Source organism: Lepidothrix coronata, unplaced genomic scaffold (genome assembly GCF_001604755.1).
Source record: "Lepidothrix coronata isolate B3197 unplaced genomic scaffold, Lepidothrix_coronata-1.0 Scaffold66, whole genome shotgun sequence".
In the NCBI taxonomy this organism is placed as follows: domain Eukaryota; kingdom Metazoa; phylum Chordata; class Aves; order Passeriformes; family Pipridae; genus Lepidothrix; species Lepidothrix coronata.
The window spans coordinates 956,387-975,149 of record NW_016690246.1 but is presented as its reverse complement, the minus strand read 5'-3'; the positions used below and the strand labels follow the sequence as shown (position 1 = coordinate 975,149).

The following is an 18,763-nucleotide window of genomic DNA, read 5'->3' as shown; positions in this document are numbered from 1 at the left end:
AAATTATTATCAAAGGATTAGGGAGATGTAGCCTTGCAGCTCTGACATTTCTGATTACTTGTCTATGCCAGAACAGTAATTAGCTGTGACTAATTAAGAAAAATGTTCCTGCCATAGAAAACCATTTAAAAGAACTGAGAAGTAGAAAAGCAATTGAAAAGCTGAGCAGTGCTCAGATTTGCCGATGCTCTTTAGATTTTCACCAAAGTCTTAACTCACCTTTAATTATGTCTCATATTTTATAGGGAAAATAGAAAGTTCCTGATATGAGAACCACTCTGCAGTTTTCTCATGATCTAATAGCATTCTTTTAATTATGAAACAGTTTGTTGTGCCTTTTGGTAAAAGAATTTTAAAGAAAACTGTAGGCAGTGTCACCAAATGTGGATTGAAAAAGTGAATTATATTAACATGCTCAAATATAGGTAACTCTTCTGCAAGATTGAAGCAACATCTTGCAAATTTACTATTCAAAGTATTTTCAAAGTTCACTAAATTTTTCCTGATGTTTTCAAGTAGGATCACCTCATTTTTTGAGATAGCAATATCTGCAAAGGAACAACAGTTCATTTGAAATGAGAAAAATGTAACCTCCATCTGATTTCATATAGTATAGAAGTTTTCTTTGATTTTTTTTTCTGGATTATGCTAAGAAAAAGAGTGCCTGCTCTTAGAGCATGCTGATTATGCTGCTGTGAATCCAGCAAAGCTCAGTACTGTTGAAATCATTAGGACCACAATACACTTAAAGCAAAGCATCTGCTTCAGAGATTGCTGCTTCAGGATCAGAATATTCATCACTTTGTAAGCTGTTTTAGACTGTAGCTGATAGTGTTTTCTCTAGAGAAAACCATAACACAATGAATGGATTTTATATGGTTTTAATATGATACCTGTCTTCACGTGTCTTCATTTTTATGCCATTTTTAATTTCTGAATTTCCATCTTGTTGGGTACCACACAACCCAAAAAGATATAAAATTGGTTTTCTCAAGACATTAAATATCCCAGAGCCCAGTCTGCATTTAGTATTCATGGAATGGATGTCTGACACCTTTTTCACACCAATTCAGTCACATTATTTAAATTTTCCCAGCAGGGGAGTAAGAAACTATGAAATAGATATTCTGATATCTTGCTAAAAGAGCTATTTGGGTATAAAAGGGAAATAGAAAATTATTTTTTAGGGCACTAAAACTCATATCCCAATATTCAGGATTCCTTATACTGTCCTACCCCCTAATTTCCCTGACTTGTGTGAGAAGCTCATTTTTTTGGAAAGAACAAAAAACAATGTACAAATTGCTCTTAAAAAGCAATTTTAAATGTGTATCATGAGTCAAAAGAGGAAAAAATGTGGAAAAAATCCCAAATTTAAGATTTTGAAACCCATCTTACTTTTTTCCTGAGTGACAGAATTTTATCAATTGAGTGGAACTATGAGGGGGTTTTGCTTGTTTGTTTGTGGAGGGGCTATACTGGCCATACTTATAACATTGAGAGCTTCCAGTACAGTTTCCTCATTGATGTTTCTGGTATATACTGTTCACTCATTTATTAACTTAGTTAAAAGCACCTATCCATCACTCACGGTATCCATTCACTAAAAACAATAACAATTCTATCAATTAAAAGAGAACTCCTTCCAGCATCCAGGCACAATCTCGTCCTTTAGCCTTTTTATCCTGCTAGGCACAAAGTAGCAGCATCTCATTCCAGGCACTGCACTTTTTTTTCTTATCTAGATGGCTTGAAATGTGTCTAGCAACTTAATAGAATCAATTGAGCGTGGACAACTATAAAAATATAAAATAGCACTGAAACTTTAGATGAGTCTGTCAGTAAGTGTTAACCGTGGCTGCAGCTTTCACATTCTACACAGTCAAGAGAAATCAATAAGGATTGTACCATTTATATTGTCTTACCTAATGTTTGTTCACCATGAAGTGCCAGGCACAAGCACCATCTAGGGAATATTGATTTCTTGATGTACTGTAATTCACACATGTATAAACAGCAGGAGAACCTTGTGGCTTCTCAAACCTTACTTGTGGGTTTGATATTTATACTTGTATTTCATTTGGGTCAAGCTTAGTTGGAAAAGGAAAATAAAACTCTGCATTAAGTGTTCACAAATAGACACACAACCACACTGTTGATCATATTACAAGAAAAATAGTGCCAGAAAGCATGAGAGTAACCTAGTTTTGCTGTAATGAGTCAGGCATAACAGAAAGAGATTGCTGTGTTGCAAATCAAAATAGTACCAGGTGAGGATGCTGCAGAGAGCTCTGACACAGATTTGTCAGTGGAAAGAGCTTCTTCACCTGTTTGCTCATAGGGGAGCTGAAGCTTTAGTGCTGATTTAAATGTGCAGAAGTGTTGGACTATGTAGACATGATTTCTTTTACATAATTTTCAGGTGTTTCATTTTCTCGCTTTGCATTGACTGTCCTTTGTATTATACTGTACTAAATGTTTATACAATGTACAAGAAAAAAAAGTACAAGTAATGCATAGAAAAATCAGCTCAAAAAAAGCCCCCAACACAGCTGTAAAATCTGCCTAGCTAGAAGAGTGTACATAGGTGACAAGGATGGAAAGGAGCAAACCAGGCACCTGCCCAGTCCAAGGACACTTTGTGCAAAGAGATGAGGGGAGGAGAGAAGGAAGAGAGAGGCAGGAGGCTGGACCTGTGCTCCACATTAGAGCTGCTCAGTGTAGTGCCCAATCGATGCAATGTAAGAGAGGAGTAGCTCCACCAGGGTGCATCTCCCTGTCAGCTTCACAGCTGCATCCAGCCCTGTCATATGCCACTGCAATAACATACAGAGTAAATGGATGATTAGTCAAGATTGCCAAGGTGAAAAGAAATTAGTTGTCTGTAAATATTCACCCACAGGAACTCAGGATGATTTAAATACTATAATAAAAATAAGTACTTGACCTCATTCCACAGGGAGCAGGGAGTCTAAGTAGAAGACTCTAGGACAAGAACTACTAAGGTGAGTGTAAAAGCTACAGCACAGACGTTAATCCAACTTCAGTCTACCTCACTTTTGGTACATGGTACCAAGATGAAGAATATTCCCACTTTCAGGGAGGGACACAGCTAACAAGAGTTCTCCTCCTGTGGTCTCTTTGATGATTCCTCAGTCCAGGGACTCCCCAGTAAGTTCTGGATGAGTGGGCAAAAGTCAGTGCTCAATTACGTACCTTACAGGCAGAGTGAACCCAGACCTTTAACCTTACTAATGAGGGCCATGAAGGTGATCTGAGGGTTGGAGCACTGGTCCTGTGAAGACAGGCTCAGACAGCTGGGGTTGTTCAGCCTGGAAAAGAAAAGGTTCTGGGGAGACCTTAGAGTAGCCTTCTAGTACTAGGGCTATAAAAAGGGCTTACAAAAAGGAGGGAGGGGAACTTTTTATATGGGCAGGTAGTGACAGGACAAGGGGCAATGGTTTTAAACTGAAAGAGGGCAGGTTTAGATTAGATGTAAGGAAGAAAGTCTTTACTCAGAGGGTGGTGAAGCAGTGGAACAGGTTGCCCAGAGAGGCTGTAGATCCATCGTCCCTGAAAGTGTTGGAGGTCAGGTTGGATAGGGCCCTGAGCAACCTGGTCTAGTGAGTGGCATCCCTACCCATGGCAGGAGGGTCGGAACTACATGATCTTCAAGGCCCCTTCCAACTCAAACCATTCTATGATTCTGTGATTCTATAATGTTAGGCATGCACTTAAGAAGACTGCTTAGTATTTGTATAGCAAAGTGCATTTGTAGGGTTTTTAAAACTAGAGCCTGATAGAAAGAGACAAGTGTTATAACGAATAACAACCTGGCCATTTCGAATTATGTTAATTTGTTTATTTTAACGATCCAAGCTGGCTTTCATTTCAGGGTCACTCAAGTGATGTTCCTCATTCTGTGCCTTTGAGGATGTTTGCAGATATACCCAAATTGCAACACAATCCCCAGTGTAGCAAGACTGACAGTGTTTGCTCCAGAGAGTTTTAGCACCAGAATAACAGTGCATATCCAGAGTAGAGTAGATAAACTGTTTGTGCTGTTAGTCTCTCACAGTCATGGTTATCATATTAGTACCTAGTATTTAAATTGAGAACAGTAACATTACATATATCCAAATATGGAAGGAAGTTAGATGTATCTGATTTTTCAAACTTCCAGTTTCTCACCTCGTCTGCCATATGTGAAGAAGCCAGAAAAAAAATGAGGGTCACAAACATTAGAAAGTAGTATAAATATTGTAAATAAATATTGTAAATTGCTGTTCCTCAACCAATATGCAATACAGGGAGAGATGAGTACTGTATATTTTGTGTTAAAAGTGTATATTTATTTGTAGAGTAGCAGCAGTTCCATAGCAACTAGCCAGCTTCTAATTATAAGCATAAAATATTAAAAAATTACTTTCCTCCTAAAAGATAAGTTTTTCATATGTTAGATGTTCTTTGTTAGTTCAGAACTATATCCTTTTTGCCTAGGAGTTTCAAAGATGCTTAATATGCTTTTAGATGAGCCTTGTTTTTTCTTTTATTCTCATTACTAATTTCTGAAAACTAGTTTTGTTTCCTTACATCAACAAATATCCCATCCAACAACTGTTCACTGGTTTGTCATCATGAGTCTTGGTGAACAAGGTCTCTCTGTCAAGATTTGGTTTCCATTTTCTGTTGAGCTCATTTCCCTTTTCCTCTGATTGCTTTGAGAGCATCAGTGGGATTCCCTCATTCAAATATGTAAGGAAGGGACTGACTAAAGTATGTGTTCTTAAGAGAAATCAAAATGCTTTCTGAGCTTCCTGGGAGGCTGGAGTAATGGCACCAAAAAAAAAAAAAAGCAGAAGAAAATTAAAAGAAGAGTCCCACTGGAAGAAAGAAAAACTTTCTACCCTGGCCAAGCAGGGTGCAAGAGGCAAGTTCCTAAATCTGCTACAATCAGATTTTTTAAAAAAAAGTGGGGGGGGAATAAAAAAAAAAAATTTGGGGGGGAACCCAAACAGAGCTTGTAATTTCATATTACTAAACTAAAGAAATCTTGGTCCTGAGCCCTGTTTCAGAAGAAATATGAATGCTGAAGCAGAGCGTTGTGTCTTATTCCTTTCTCACTTCTCCCTTCCTTGTGCATATACCTGTAGTTTAGGCTGTCAACATTTTGCACATTCCTGAGACAAAGTTCAAAACTTGACTTAGCGTTTCAGGCCCTGATGAGGAAGCAAAACACAGAAGCTGGATGAAAGCCTGAGACATTTCCAGGAAGATGTCTAGATAAATGGTGCTGAGTATTAGAAGTGTAAGACACTGGTGGGGTGAAAGAGGTATGTGTCATGGGCTCTGTGCGAAGTAGGAACACATGAAGGAACACAGGGCCCAGGAGCATTACAGCAGAAATGCTCCTGAAACAGCAATGGGAGGATTTCTGGACAGGTCCTTGAATGAAAATGTGGAAGGGGACTGTAGGCTTCATTTGTTTGTACTGCCTGCTAACCCCATGGTTCCAACTGTGGTTTTTTCACCTATGCTTAGTTTAATCTTAATTTCTTTCAGTTTATTTTAAATGGCAATTCCTAGGGGGAAAAAAAAGTGCAGAAGGAATAAATATAATGGCATCATGGTGATGCCCAAAACCAGTAGTATTCTTGAACCCCCCCCCAGTCACTTTTTCTTCATGCATAGCAGTGCTTTGAATGAAAAGATGGAGACATTTTTCATGTTTCAGGGAAATAATACAAACTTCTTTGATGCCTTATACAGAAAAATTGCTGTCACAAAAAAACAAAAACAACAAAATCAAAACAAACAAACAAAAACACACACAAAAAAAAAATCACACACACACAAAAAAAACCCAACCCCCCAGAAAAACAGCCAGCAGCATTTTAATAGATGTAAAATGTAATGGCATTTTAATAGCCAGGCTACAAGTGTACTTGAAAATTTTGTTCTATCTGAAGATGATATAATTTCCATTTCTACAGTTGGAGGCCAGCTAACTGACCATTTCTTCCAGCTGAATCTAAATGGCACTACCATAGAAGCACATTTCAATAACACAGAAATCTCTGTTGATTCAGAAAAAAAATGACAAGACACACATGCACCAAAACCAACCAAACAAACAAATAACAACAACAACAACAAAACCATCTTTGCATGGACTGCCCATGATCTGAATTCTAAGGTAAATTAAGAAACCACATCCTTGTGGTGCTGGATAATGTGTCACAGAAAGGCAGTAGCTGTCACCATGAAGCCATGTGGAGCTGACAGTGGGATGGGAAAGCTCTTGTGAGAAAGCTTTCTCTTCTCTCAGGTTTCCCAGCTTCTGTTCCTTAATTTTCCTGGTCACTGACACAGTTTTTCTTATAGGAAATCTGACTGGAAGTGCCTCACAGACTGGTGCACATCTATGACCAGTGCAATCTAGAAAAGTTAAGTCACTGGACAGATTAGTTTCTCCCAGAAAAGTGGTGGGAGGGCAGTACATCACTAGTCATCCAGTTCTGGTCTCCTTCCTTTAGAAGAAATTAATATTTTAACCAGTTCATAAATTGTCCATGTCAGGAATCAGAACTGTTAATCTGGGAAGAGAGAGCAAACAAAATTTCTACATGTTGATACATTGAATTTTCTGTTTACATCTACCTACAGTTACTTCAGTCTTCAAAGGTTTTTCAGGCTCTCTTAATCAAAAGGGTACCTAAAGCTGGGGGAAAAGCATAAACATATTATGCAAAGTTGCTTCATTTTTGCTTTAGTTTGCAACTAAATATTTTCATTTCTGAAAAAAATATATTTTGAATGTTAATTAGGTCTTTTGATTTCACATTTTGGTGTTCCTGTGTATACATACCTTCTGATGTATCATGGTGGCCCACAGGCCAAGAAATCTTTCCCCGGGTTCGTGGAGGGTTTTATTCAATGTTACCAAGGCTTTCCAGCCTTCAGAAGAGTGTATGAACTCATCATTGCTCAGGTAAAAATCCTCATTTAAGTGGGTGATGTCTATACCTAAACTTTAAATACAGCTATGCCTTCTAAACTTCAGAGTATTTTCAAAGACACTACAAATGACACTACTTGTTTTCCTCAACATTCAACAAAGGAAGTCAGTATGATTATTCATATTTTACAAAGAGGGAAATAAATTATGAAACTTAAGTCAGGACTTTTTTTCCAACTTTTGCTGTTTGTGTTTTTAAGGAAAAACTTATGCATTCTTTCACCATTTAACCTTTTTTTTAAATGGTCTATAAGTTCCTTGGCACACTACTAGTGCTAGCTGTCAAAGTCTTGAAACAATAGAATAGATTGCCTTTTAATAAAAACTATGCATTTTAGCACTTAAACTTTAACATGCTCATGTTATTTCTTATTTTAGGTCATTATTATTTTCTCAGTTTAGCTTATGCTGCATTTGGAGTTCAGTGTCTTCAGTGAGAAGTTTACTTTTTGTTATTGTTTGTGGTAGGGCAAATAAAGCTGAAGGAAATAAAAATATCCCATTGTCGTCTGAGTGACTAAATTCCTGATCAATAGCATGAAAAAGGCTCCCATTGGAAGATAAAATGCAGTTCCTAGAAAAGCTGTCATATTATTCTGCCATATTTGGCACAAAAAGCATTTTGAGGGTGTCCATTTATCAAGAGCAGTCAAAGTATAGAAACTCAACAGGGTCTTATGTCTTAGACGTTAGGGATACCAGCCCTACAAGGACTAAACCATTGTGTATTGCTATGTATTGAGCCTCCTTCCAGGTGGCAAACAGCTGCACCTTTTTATAAAACTTCAAAAATAAATCTGAAGTGCTTGCTTTCAGCCGATAAGTGTTATATTTAATTGAACCGTTCTGCAAATGTTATAGCTCAGGCACCCAGAAAGACAGTGAATATTTAATATATTTGTTTTGTATTTCCACTGGTCAACAGAATAATGAAATTCCTGAACTACTTCTCTTTAACTTGCCTGAAGAAAGCACGGTATGTTGCTAAATCGCTTTTCACTGGCCCTGCCGAGAAACAACTTTAATCCTTGTTAGAAAATTGCAGAGTCTGGGCCTGACAAAGAGCTCATGCCTGGTGCATTGTGAGCGCTGGGAGCGGGGAGAGGGGAGCCCTTTACAGCTGCGTGCCACCAGCCTGCCTGAGCTGGACTATTTAGGCGAGGAGGTTTGTCAATTCCTCCCGACAATAGAGCGAGTTTTTCAGCGCCTGTAGCTGCGCCGAGCCCCGTTGGGGATCAATGCTGGCCATTCAAGCTGCACCCTCTTTCATTGCTTTGGTTTGTTAATTTAAGACTAAAGGTCCGCTGAGGGGGTTTAGGGTGTTTAAGAAAGCTGATGAACTGTTTAAGAAATCTGATGAACTGAGAGCGTTTATAGCCCTGGTGTGGCAACTATTGGCACTGAGGGAGCTGTGTCCTTGTTGACCCTCTTGTTATTAAAAATGCACAAGTGCTGCGCTTCTCAATATTTCAACACTCTTTCATTGTCAATACCACCTTCTGAGCCCTTCAGCTTGTTGCTTGCTCTAAAGATCTTCTTAGATTGGGTTTGAAAACTTCACCTTAAACACTAGATTAGACTGATGTTCTGTTTTCCGTGCTCCTGTTGATTTGTTGAACCTTCCCAGGGCTGGAAAGCAAGTAGCAGCTTGATGGGGAGACGGGCTGCTAATATGATTTACCAGTGTACAGTCATGCACAATAAGTGTGAATAAATACAAGGGTCTCACAGAGTCAACCCTAGCCTTTCCTTTTCTCTTACTTTTTACTTTAAAAGAGTATCTCAGGAAAATGAAGTGAGTAATGCATGCCCTTACAGGAGCTGGATGAGCTATGAATAAGAAGAGAAGGGGAAATAGCGAGGCAAACGTTTTTTGCTAATGTGGTTGGCTGCTGTTACATGTCGATTTGAAAAAAAAATGTATAATAAACACTTACTGCTTTACTCTTACATAGAAGACAGCAAAGAATGTGGCACTAGTACCATATAATGAACATCAGCAAGAGGCGTATTGTCCTTTCACTTCTATTGTTACTAGTGGGAAATTAACTTTTTCTTAAAACCAGTTAGAAAGGATTGTTGTTGTTGTTGTTGTTTTTAACTGTGTGATCTCAGGACAATTATCTAATCACTGAAGTTTCTGAGCTTGCAACGGATTCCCATAAGTCTTAAGTAGATCCATCCCTCCCTCTATAATGTGCTCATGGTTGTCAAAATGCGTGGCCTTGGATTCTACCTCTGAGAGGAATTTGCAGTGCTGTGCTTCTTAAAAGACTCCAAAAGAAGCGATAGGAAAATATTTACTCTTCATGTTATAAAGTCCAGATTTATATTTATGCAGCTTCAGCCAATACCAAGTCCTCAAAACTAATGGGTATAAGACCAATACTTACCAGGAATCCTACCCACAAGTACCTCTGAAGGGACTCTAAAGATATACTGGATGTGATTTTTATTAAAAATACTGTGACAAATCAAAATAATAATACATTTTTTTCTAATAAAATAGCAGTCATGTTTTTTCTGGACAAAGTATGTTGACAGAAGAGCAAGTACTGTGGTATCATTTCACAGTCACCACATTAAACATTTCTATTCAAAGTTTAATGCATCAAAACTAGGCAGGAAAACATATTATATTGTTTTCATTCATAAATTTGAGTAGGAAAATAAATTTCCTCCAATGTTTTAGCTTTGTTTTCAGTGCATGTAAGAATATCACAGATATGTAGGGAGAATCTAAGTTTTACTGCATCTATCTTAGTTAACTTATTTGGCTGTGCTTCAAAACACATGTTTTGCCAGAAAACTGGAATGGTCTGTTCTCAGTAATCTGGCACTGTTCAGTGTTGTTGCATGGAAAACTGATCTCAGAATTTTCGATCCTGTCTGTACTTTGTGTAAGCAAGTTTGAGCCCCTTCTGATTTATATTTGATACGAACAGAATACATCACGGATGTGTTACTGGATCTTTTTTATGGAAGAATATCAGTTTTGAGAAAGCTCTGCTACTAAAAAAATTCTCTCTACCAGGATTATGTTTAAGATTAGCAACTGCAGAGTCCGAGTGACAATATAATAATTGGCCTCATCTTATTGCATCTGGGTAGAATGCTTGACATACGAATTATTATATTTATTTAGATCAATAGAGTTACCCAAGTGAATAAGCTCAACTGTATTTTATTTTCTAGACATCTGTATACGTACAACACCTGTCATATAGTTTACAGTTTCCACTTAGTAACAACTCTGTCACATTAAAAATATTTTGCAGGTATTTACAAAGGAAATTAATACCAGCATGTATGTTTGGGGTGAAATAATGTAAATAGTAGAAGAATGTCATTCAGTGATTTAAAAAACAGTATTTTATGGATATCAAATCAGTCCCACATTTTACTGAATAAATAAAACTACTTTTATGAAATGTGTATCTATCTCTCTTTTGTGTGGTGTGTTTGTTCACTTCTATAAAATAGTAAATAGAAGAAACTCTAAAAAAATAAAAGTAATTTATTTCCAATGATTTATAATTAAAATACAATTTAACACATTCAAAAAATTAGATTGAAGCCATTATTATATGAAAATCTAGTTTCAAACTTACCTTAAAACTGGCAGTTACAATGTGATGAGACTGTTTCCTGTAAGGAAAAAATATTTATATTTATTTACTGTATGTCTTTAAGGTTTTTTACAAAGAGCTTACATTTTTATGGAAGAATTCTATTTCTTTCTTCTGTTACATCTAGTAGCCAGTAATTTATCTTCATTTTTTAGTATGTATTTTATTTTGTTTGTTAATGGAGAGGTGGCTAATGAGACATGTTAGATATGTACTCTGAATTACTTTCATGAAATATACCTTGCCTAACATTTTAAAATATACACAATTTCCTCTCTTTGCATATCTCTGTATTTTGCAAAGATACAGGAAATTACATTAGAAAAGAATTTAAGCCTCTTCCCTGTGGGGAAAGAGAATGGAAACAGCTATGACACAAACTCTTTTAATCTCTCACTGCTAAAATGAAAAAAAAAATCCCTTCTTTTTTACAGTTTGACTAAATGACATCTGGTTGATATTTTACAGGAGGGGGAGGAAAAATGCTACAACTATATTTAGTAAAATCTCTTTTAATCCAGTTAATGTGAAAGAGCTATTATAGTAGCTATTTGGAACTGAGCATTTTTTACAGTAACATAGACACCAACAGCAAAGAGCTTATTCTTAACCCATCCATTTGTGAAGTGATGAGTGAAAACGTACCCCTGCCTTAGACATAAAAAGGAAATAAGGTAGACTGTAATTATAATTAATAGTTAATGTAAAACAAAACCTTAACATGGTTATTTTGGGAGGGGTGGAGTGGTATTTTGATCTTACTTAAAAACAGTTTCCAGGGATTCTGATTTTTTTATTTAATAATGAACTAAAAGGAAAAAAAAAAAAAGGCAAGACAGATTCCATATTCTCTGATGATGTTTTCCTGTTTGGATTGAAAAATCTAGTTATTGTAAATTCTCTCTCAAGATACCCTACCTGTTTTTATCCTTGCTGTTTTAGCTGTCAGTTCTCTCATGTAATTGTATCTTTAATATCCATTCTCACTGACAGATAACAAAGTGCATAATGCTATTTTGCTTGAACATGTTGTAACTGAAAGATAAAATGGCAGGTGCTAATTCATGTAAAGAACAGTCTAGGTCAAGTTATTTGATTTTCTACTGACCCATGCGATTCTCATAACAGGAAATTATATCATTGTTGACTTCAAGTGCTGATCTGTGATCATTTCAAAGTGTTTCATTACCTCTCATTACCAAATCTGTTAAATGAATGCTGCAGGGTTATTTTGTGGTGTTTGTTGTTATTGTTTTTTTTATCCTTCCTTTCAGCAATGGTATAGCAACTCCATGAAAGTCATATCCTTGTGGCTGGCTGACAGATTAGACCTTCAGCTTCACATCTACCAGCTGAAGACTCTCATCAAGATAGTGAAGGTAAATAAAATGTGTTTGCATTAGGCTGCATAGTAAAGAGAGAAAAGTAATAAAGTAATAACATGAATAAGTATAGGTCACCCTAAAAGTTAAAAAATGTGGAATAAAGTTGTGAACTTATGTAGTTTTAAATTGGGATTTTTTTTCCTGCAGTTGTAGCAAATTCCAGACGAAAAATAACTTATTAAACCTCCTGATGTTAGTTATGTGTGCACAAGTATTTGTTGTCCATTCTGGACTCAGGGACAATTAAGATTGTTCCAAGGAATTTTAACAGGTTACTTCTAGCTATACAGCAATGCTGTATGATTATTCCTACTAAATTATTGTTTGTCTTGTTACTGATTTTTTTTGTTTTATCTTAGTAATTCCAATAGTGTTCTTTCTCTGTTTTCCCCCTTTTCCTAAAAAACAAACTATTTTCTTTTTTATGTGCATCTGATTACTAGGTTTAATTGAAAACATTCAATGTATTCTGTGTATTAGATAACATTTTCTAATTTTTGGTACTCAGGAATCAGTACTCAGCATCAATAGAAATACCAATCCCTCCAGTTCGGTCCTCAGTCATTTACACTGGCCAATGTCAAATCCTTCCAAGCAAAGTGTAATATTCCTTGCAATAGGGCAATTATGGGTTAACCTACCATAAAAGAAAGTTTCCTCCTAACTCCTTTTCAGATCTTAGTCAATACCTTTAGGCAAGAAACAGAAAACTATTTCAGATTTTTTTCCTTTTAATTCTGTCTTGTTTAGCTTTGGACATTCTTGTTATCTGTACAAATGTGGAATAAGAAGCACCTGTTGTCAGTGGTGACCTTGATTGTTTCAAAATATTTTCTCATGAAGTTCATGCAAGACTATAAATTCAGAAGCATTTTTACTCATATACACCAGAATTGCAACTGCAGCTTTCAGGATTCACTAGCAAAAAGGAGCAGAACAGAGAGAAATGCAAGAAAACAGTCATAATAATGATAGCATCATAGCTCCCTGAACCACCCAAGCTGACCTTAGCTATTTTTGACCTTAACTGATTTCTCTGTCAACAGGATTTAGCTCTTCACTATATTATGTGCCCAAATGGCAAAAGCAGTTTGCTATTGCTTGTTGAAATTAATGGCTCTTATGAAAAGTTTAAATATATTCTCAAGTGAATCATAGAATGATCTGGGTTGGAAGGAGCCTTAAAAATAATCTAGTTCCAACCCTCCTGCCACGGACAGGGACACCTTCCACCAGACCAGGCTGCTTAGAGCTCCATCCAGCTGACCTTGAACACTTCCAGGGATGAGGCATCCACAACTTCTCTGAGCAACCTGTTCCAGTGCCTCACCACCCTCACAGGGAAGGATTTCTTCCTAACATCTAATCTAAACCTGTTCTTCGGTTTGAATCCATTCCCCCCTGTCCTATCACTACATGCCCTTGTAAAAAGTCCCTCTCCAAGGTAGTTATCATCTCTTGGAGAAAAATATAGGTGTTAGAGGATCTAAAACCTGTGCCCAATGAGATCTAAGAATGGGCAGGCTAAATTAGACCAGTGAAATATCAGCAGGGAGATGAAAAGAAGATCTTTCAAAACTGAAGTTCAGGTGAATGAGCAGCACTGCCAGCCCACCTTCCCTGTGCCACGTGGCACACTGGTTATCCTTGTTCAAAAGCAGAAAGCCTCCAGTGGAGGTGGTAACATTCTGCTTATGGCAGTGGCCTTTCTGTGTCCATATGCTCTGCATGTAAATTTCAAGTGTGTTATTCCAGGGCACCTTCTTTGGATACCAGAGACTGAAGAAGTTGAGGTCATTTTTATTTGTTCTGGAAAACAAAAAATTCTGTGCACCTGGGTTTTGGTGGGTGGAGAAGACAGAACCAGTAAAACAGGAACTCAGCAGACAGGAGCCTGCTAAGAAACAATGGTTTAAGTAGAGTATCATAAGAAACTTTCCCTGCTGCAGCCCATCTGGAGAGAGACATGTGGGGAGGCACAGTTCCTCCAAACTCTTGTGTGCATAAGGGCACTTTTCTGTTTGCTTTTGGGAAAAAAAAAAAAAAGAATAAAAAACAACCAACCAACCAACCAAAACCAAAACCAAAAAAACACCAACAACAAAAAAATACTGGGAGGCTCTATTGCCCCAGTCATCTCTTGAGGAAAAAAAAAAAAAAAAGAAAAAAAAAGTAGGAGGTCGTTTTTAAGGAACATAGGATGAGTAAGAGAAATACATTTCTTTAGTGTTTGGCTGCAACAAAGGTAGTGGCATTATTAAGAAAGACTAGAAGATGTGTTGTTCCCTTTATTCTCTTTAAAATCTTATGATGGCATTAAGGCTTTGTTAAATGTCCGAGACACATACAGAGGGATATGACTAAAGAAGGGTCAAGGACCAAGAAAGTTAGGGAGAAATGAAAAATTAAGCTTGGAAGTGAACATTATTATCCTGCAAAACTGTGTCAAGAGAAGAGCAATGTCTGAACCCCAGAGTGCTGGTCTTAGAATGGGAAGAATACAAGGTAAAACTGAAAGAAATTGCTGTAGGACCTGTTAACAGCATAAAAGCAAATTGAATGCACAGTGTTATAAAAAGGGAATGCAGTGGTGACACTTGAAAAAGACCAGATGGGGTATGGGCAGAAGTGTGTGAGCAAAACATAAGCTGTGTCCGTTGACTCTGATGTTGACCTGTGAAAGCCAAATAAATCTCAGCTGCAGTGATTCCAACAAGGTTTAAATAATCATTGTAGATAGTGGCAGAAAAAAATCTCCCAGATGAATGTTACCCATTTTAAGATGTGTCTTTTGCAGTTCTTTGAAGTATTGAGTGAAACAGATCAACTCTTTTCTTTCTCTAAGGGTTGTGCATGGTCTCCTCCTCAGGCAAAGGAATGGGCCTGATAGCCCTCAATTATCTTCCATTTTCTTTTCCCCATATTCTGTCATAAACATTTGGAATTTGTAGTGATAGTGTACACAAAATAAGAAACTAGCTAGATCAACTTGTCTTTCTTAAGCTTTTTAGGGTAACATCGGGAAAGATTATTTCAGATGTGTTACAACTTAAAAATAAAGAAGGTAGGTGATTTTCCGTATGCTTACGTGAACATAGCACTGATGAATTAAACAAGTTCACTCAGAATTCTTACATGATGGAAAGTCAAAGAAGAAAGTCATATCTGCTGGTTCACAGGAAGGATAGATACCAGGGAAACAAAACCATCTCAAGTGGAAAAAAAAAAATAGATGTGAGTCAAAATTTAGAGGAAACTTAGAATGTAAAGTAACTGAATAAAGCAGTCAGGTGAGAAACACTGACATTTTAAAATGTAGATCATAATCTAAACTTTGATTTTCCACATTTGGCATATAAATGGAAAGATAAGTAAAAATTACATTGTGGAGAAAAATTCAGGCATTTAATGCTTTCTGTGAAATGACAGAACTACCTGTAGCCAAATTCACATTTCAATATGTATTTAGAAGAATTCTTTGCTGGTTTCTTACTGAATAAATGAGACAAATGGAAGTTACTGAGAAATCAGCAGTTACAGTATGCTGTAGCACAAAACACAATCTCTTAAAGGAATGACCATCAAATTAGAATCTCTCAGGTTTATAGAAATCTCATGCAACCCAAAAACTAAGACTGCAAAATCTTTACCAAGATGATAGGTCCCTAACTGCAGAAGGAATGAAGCTGTGCCACTGGCATGCTAGAAACAGACAATATACAGTAAAAAAACTGCTCAAACTTGCTGAAGTCCAATTCAGGATGTTTTATTTTTGCCACAGAAATCCTACCGAGACTTCAGGTTACAAGGCGTGATGGAGGGAACGCTGAACAGTAAAACCTACGATACCATTCACAGCCGTCTGACTGTAGAGGAAGCCACAGTCTCAGTCACGGATGCAGGAGGACTTCAGGGCATTACTATGAAAGACAGCGATGAGGAGGAAGGATGATATTATCTCACAAAGCATTTGGAGTTGGGGGTGATGGTCTGAGGGTGGGGTTTATCTTTGGCTCGGGGTTTTTTTGGTAGCTTGTCCTTGTAGTTGCATTTATAGTTTTCCCTTATGATATCAGTGCAGAAATGTAATTTGCTCCACTAAAAAAGAAAGATTATCAGAGGAAAAGTGCCAAGGACTTTTTGATAATAATGGTTGTAGAATATTTTTATGTATAGCTTTGCTTAGGGCTGCAAGAATACTGGCATGGAGTTTGAGTTCCACTTGTGATTATGTTTCTTCCACTTTTGTTTGTTACCATTCGTTCTTGTATCTCCATCCGATATTGACATCCTGTGCAGAAACAAAATGTGTGTCTCACTTAAAACACAACTTTACAGGAAATCTTCCTTGGAATAAGTCAATGCCCTAGGTGAAAAAAAATATTGTATTTTCAGAATTACTTTGTTAGCTTTAATTTTTGCTTAATTTTACATTATTATGTGATGTGCATTAAAAATTTTAATCTTGTTTCTTTGTATATTGAGGTTGGTATATAAGTAGTAGGACTTCAAGGGCAGTCAAACACATCCAAACTGCTTAGGAGTATTGTGTCTATTCAATTTGCAAGTTTAAAGATATCTCATCCTGTTGGATGTCAGTAAGCTTGCTATCAATGTTTGTATTTCTGTGAAAATTTTCAGGCAATAAGAACACATTTTGTCGTGACCATTTCTGTATCTACCCAAGTTTGTATAGAATTCAACAATTAAAAGATGTTTTCAATATTTCAAACCATTTGAACCATTGTATGATTCCTCATGAGAGCAAGTTTTTTGAAAGATTATTCTATTTAGTTTATTTTGTGATTTATAGCAAATGTTTCATTTATAGAGCAGATATATGTAACAAGTAAATACTGAAGGACACAATACTTTGATAAAGGAAAAAAGCAAACAAAAACACCTCACCAGCAGATGAACACAGGACCCATTGCCAGTTTTTTGATGCCCTCAGTTTGAGGTGGAAAGAATTCAAATTTTCATCAGTCAAAACTCACACAGCTTATGAAAACTACAGCAGGCGCTTTTTTTCTCCTTCTTCTTTTTGTGGGAGCATGAGTAATTCCCCGATTTGTGTACACAGAATCAGAAAGAACACAGATGACACCCAAAGTACTGAATGTTTCTCAGGTCCTTGTTGAGCCATAGCGTTATACCTGAAGGGCTTCACTGAGGGCATATTGAGGGTTTATGAGGCTAACATGAGGTTTCCCTGCAAGAACAGTCTGTAAGACTTCAGGGGTCTGTTGCAAGCATGCAGGGATGCAGGAACTGAGGATGAGAGCTGCAGGGAAAGTGACTTTCAGCACACTTAGAAGCTTGGACAAGCAGGGATGGAAGGGCAAGTTACACTTCTCTTACATGTCTACAGAGAAACTCCAGGTAGCATATTTTTCCTGTGGCAAACCAGCTTTCTCATCTGTGCATGAGCAGAGGTGAATTCAGCAGAAGGAAGAACTGGGAGCTGGTGAGGAAGACCATTCTGCTCAGCTCTTTGTGCCCCGAGTCCTTGCCCAGAGGGCCCCAGGAGGCTGGGAGGGCAAGAGTGCAGGCACCCCTGCCCCAGGACAGCTGCAGCTGCAGTGCAATGTGTGTTTTGGGGAGCAGTGGGGCAGGAGTTAACTGCTGTAGGGCAGAGTAACCAGAGAAGCAGGCAGGGGGAACACAGTGGATTCTCCTTCATTCACTTCCCATTCACGTTACCATCTCTGCTGGGCTGGAGGGAGCAGCAGTATTTTCCACTATTACCAGATGGGTTTGCTCATTTAGGTTTTGATAGCTGTAGAGGAATTACACATCCCTTTCCTATCGCTTGTCCTTGTGGTGCTAGTGCATGGAAGTTGACAGTGCTTGAAGGGCCAGGTGGGACTTGAAGGGCCAGAGTGTCAGTCAGGCACAGAGCTTCGTCTCTGCAAAAGTTTCCCTGCTTGCGCTCCCCCAACCATCTTTACATTGCTGAGACCCTGTGGAGGTGCCTGTGGAGAAGCCAGTTGTAAATAGGTGAAGGCAGATGTCACTGCAGTGGCCCTGCAGTGCTTGCCAAGGCCTCCTAGTGCAGGGCCATGCCATATCCATGTAGAGCTCTCACTAGAAGGCATTAGGAGATTTTTAGGTTCTTAGGTAACGGGAGAGTAGGAAGTGATACAAAAACTGGACACTGTCCTTAGCAAGCCACAAACATTGTAGGGGCCTGGAGTGGGAACTAGAAACACTAGGGACATAAGTGGTTGTCACCAGCACAGACCATGAGGTAAGTGATGGGTCTATCTCTCCTTCAGCAGAGACCAACCTTGCATTAACACCTCTGCCCAGCCCTGCTAGCCAAAAGCCCTGTGGGAAACAGCGATTTGTACTCACCTTCCCTTTGGGCTTTTCCTCTGTCCCAAGAGGGACCTCCTTGTGCCAAGAAGGGTTTCCTGGTAAGGCAAACAACTTTTCCTATCAATTTGGGCAATTACAGAACAGGTTATAGTAATTTTAGCTGTTAAGGCCTCAATAGTACTCGTAGGCCATCATGGTCTTTAACAGGTGTCACCTGAGGACCCCACCAACAGCCTTTGTCCAGGGACTCTGCCTCAGCTTCATCCAGGGCTGCAAGTCCTGGATCAGCAATGGAAGAGGAGCAATGGTTTCTCACTCAGCTGCAGCCCTACATGTGCTTGTTTATGTGCCCAGTTTATCCAGATCCTGTCTCAAGGGTTGACTTCAGACCTCTGTGACCATCACAAACA

General features: G+C 38.0%; 1 protein-coding gene across 18 annotated transcripts in view; it reads left to right on the top strand.

Moving 5' to 3' along the window:
* Positions 1-16,765, top strand: part of CADPS2 (calcium dependent secretion activator 2) — a 297,812-nt gene extending 281,047 nt beyond the window's left edge. For all 18 annotated transcript variants that reach the window (XM_017818206.1, XM_017818200.1, XM_017818205.1 and 15 more), the window contains 2 exons: positions 11,922-12,026; positions 15,814-16,765. In XM_017818206.1, the coding sequence (XP_017673695.1) occupies positions 11,922-12,026; positions 15,814-15,984 (276 nt within the window). In that variant the 3' untranslated portion in view covers positions 15,985-16,765. The remainder of the gene's footprint in view (positions 1-11,921; positions 12,027-15,813) is intronic.
* Positions 16,766-18,763: the final 1,998 nt, after the last annotated feature.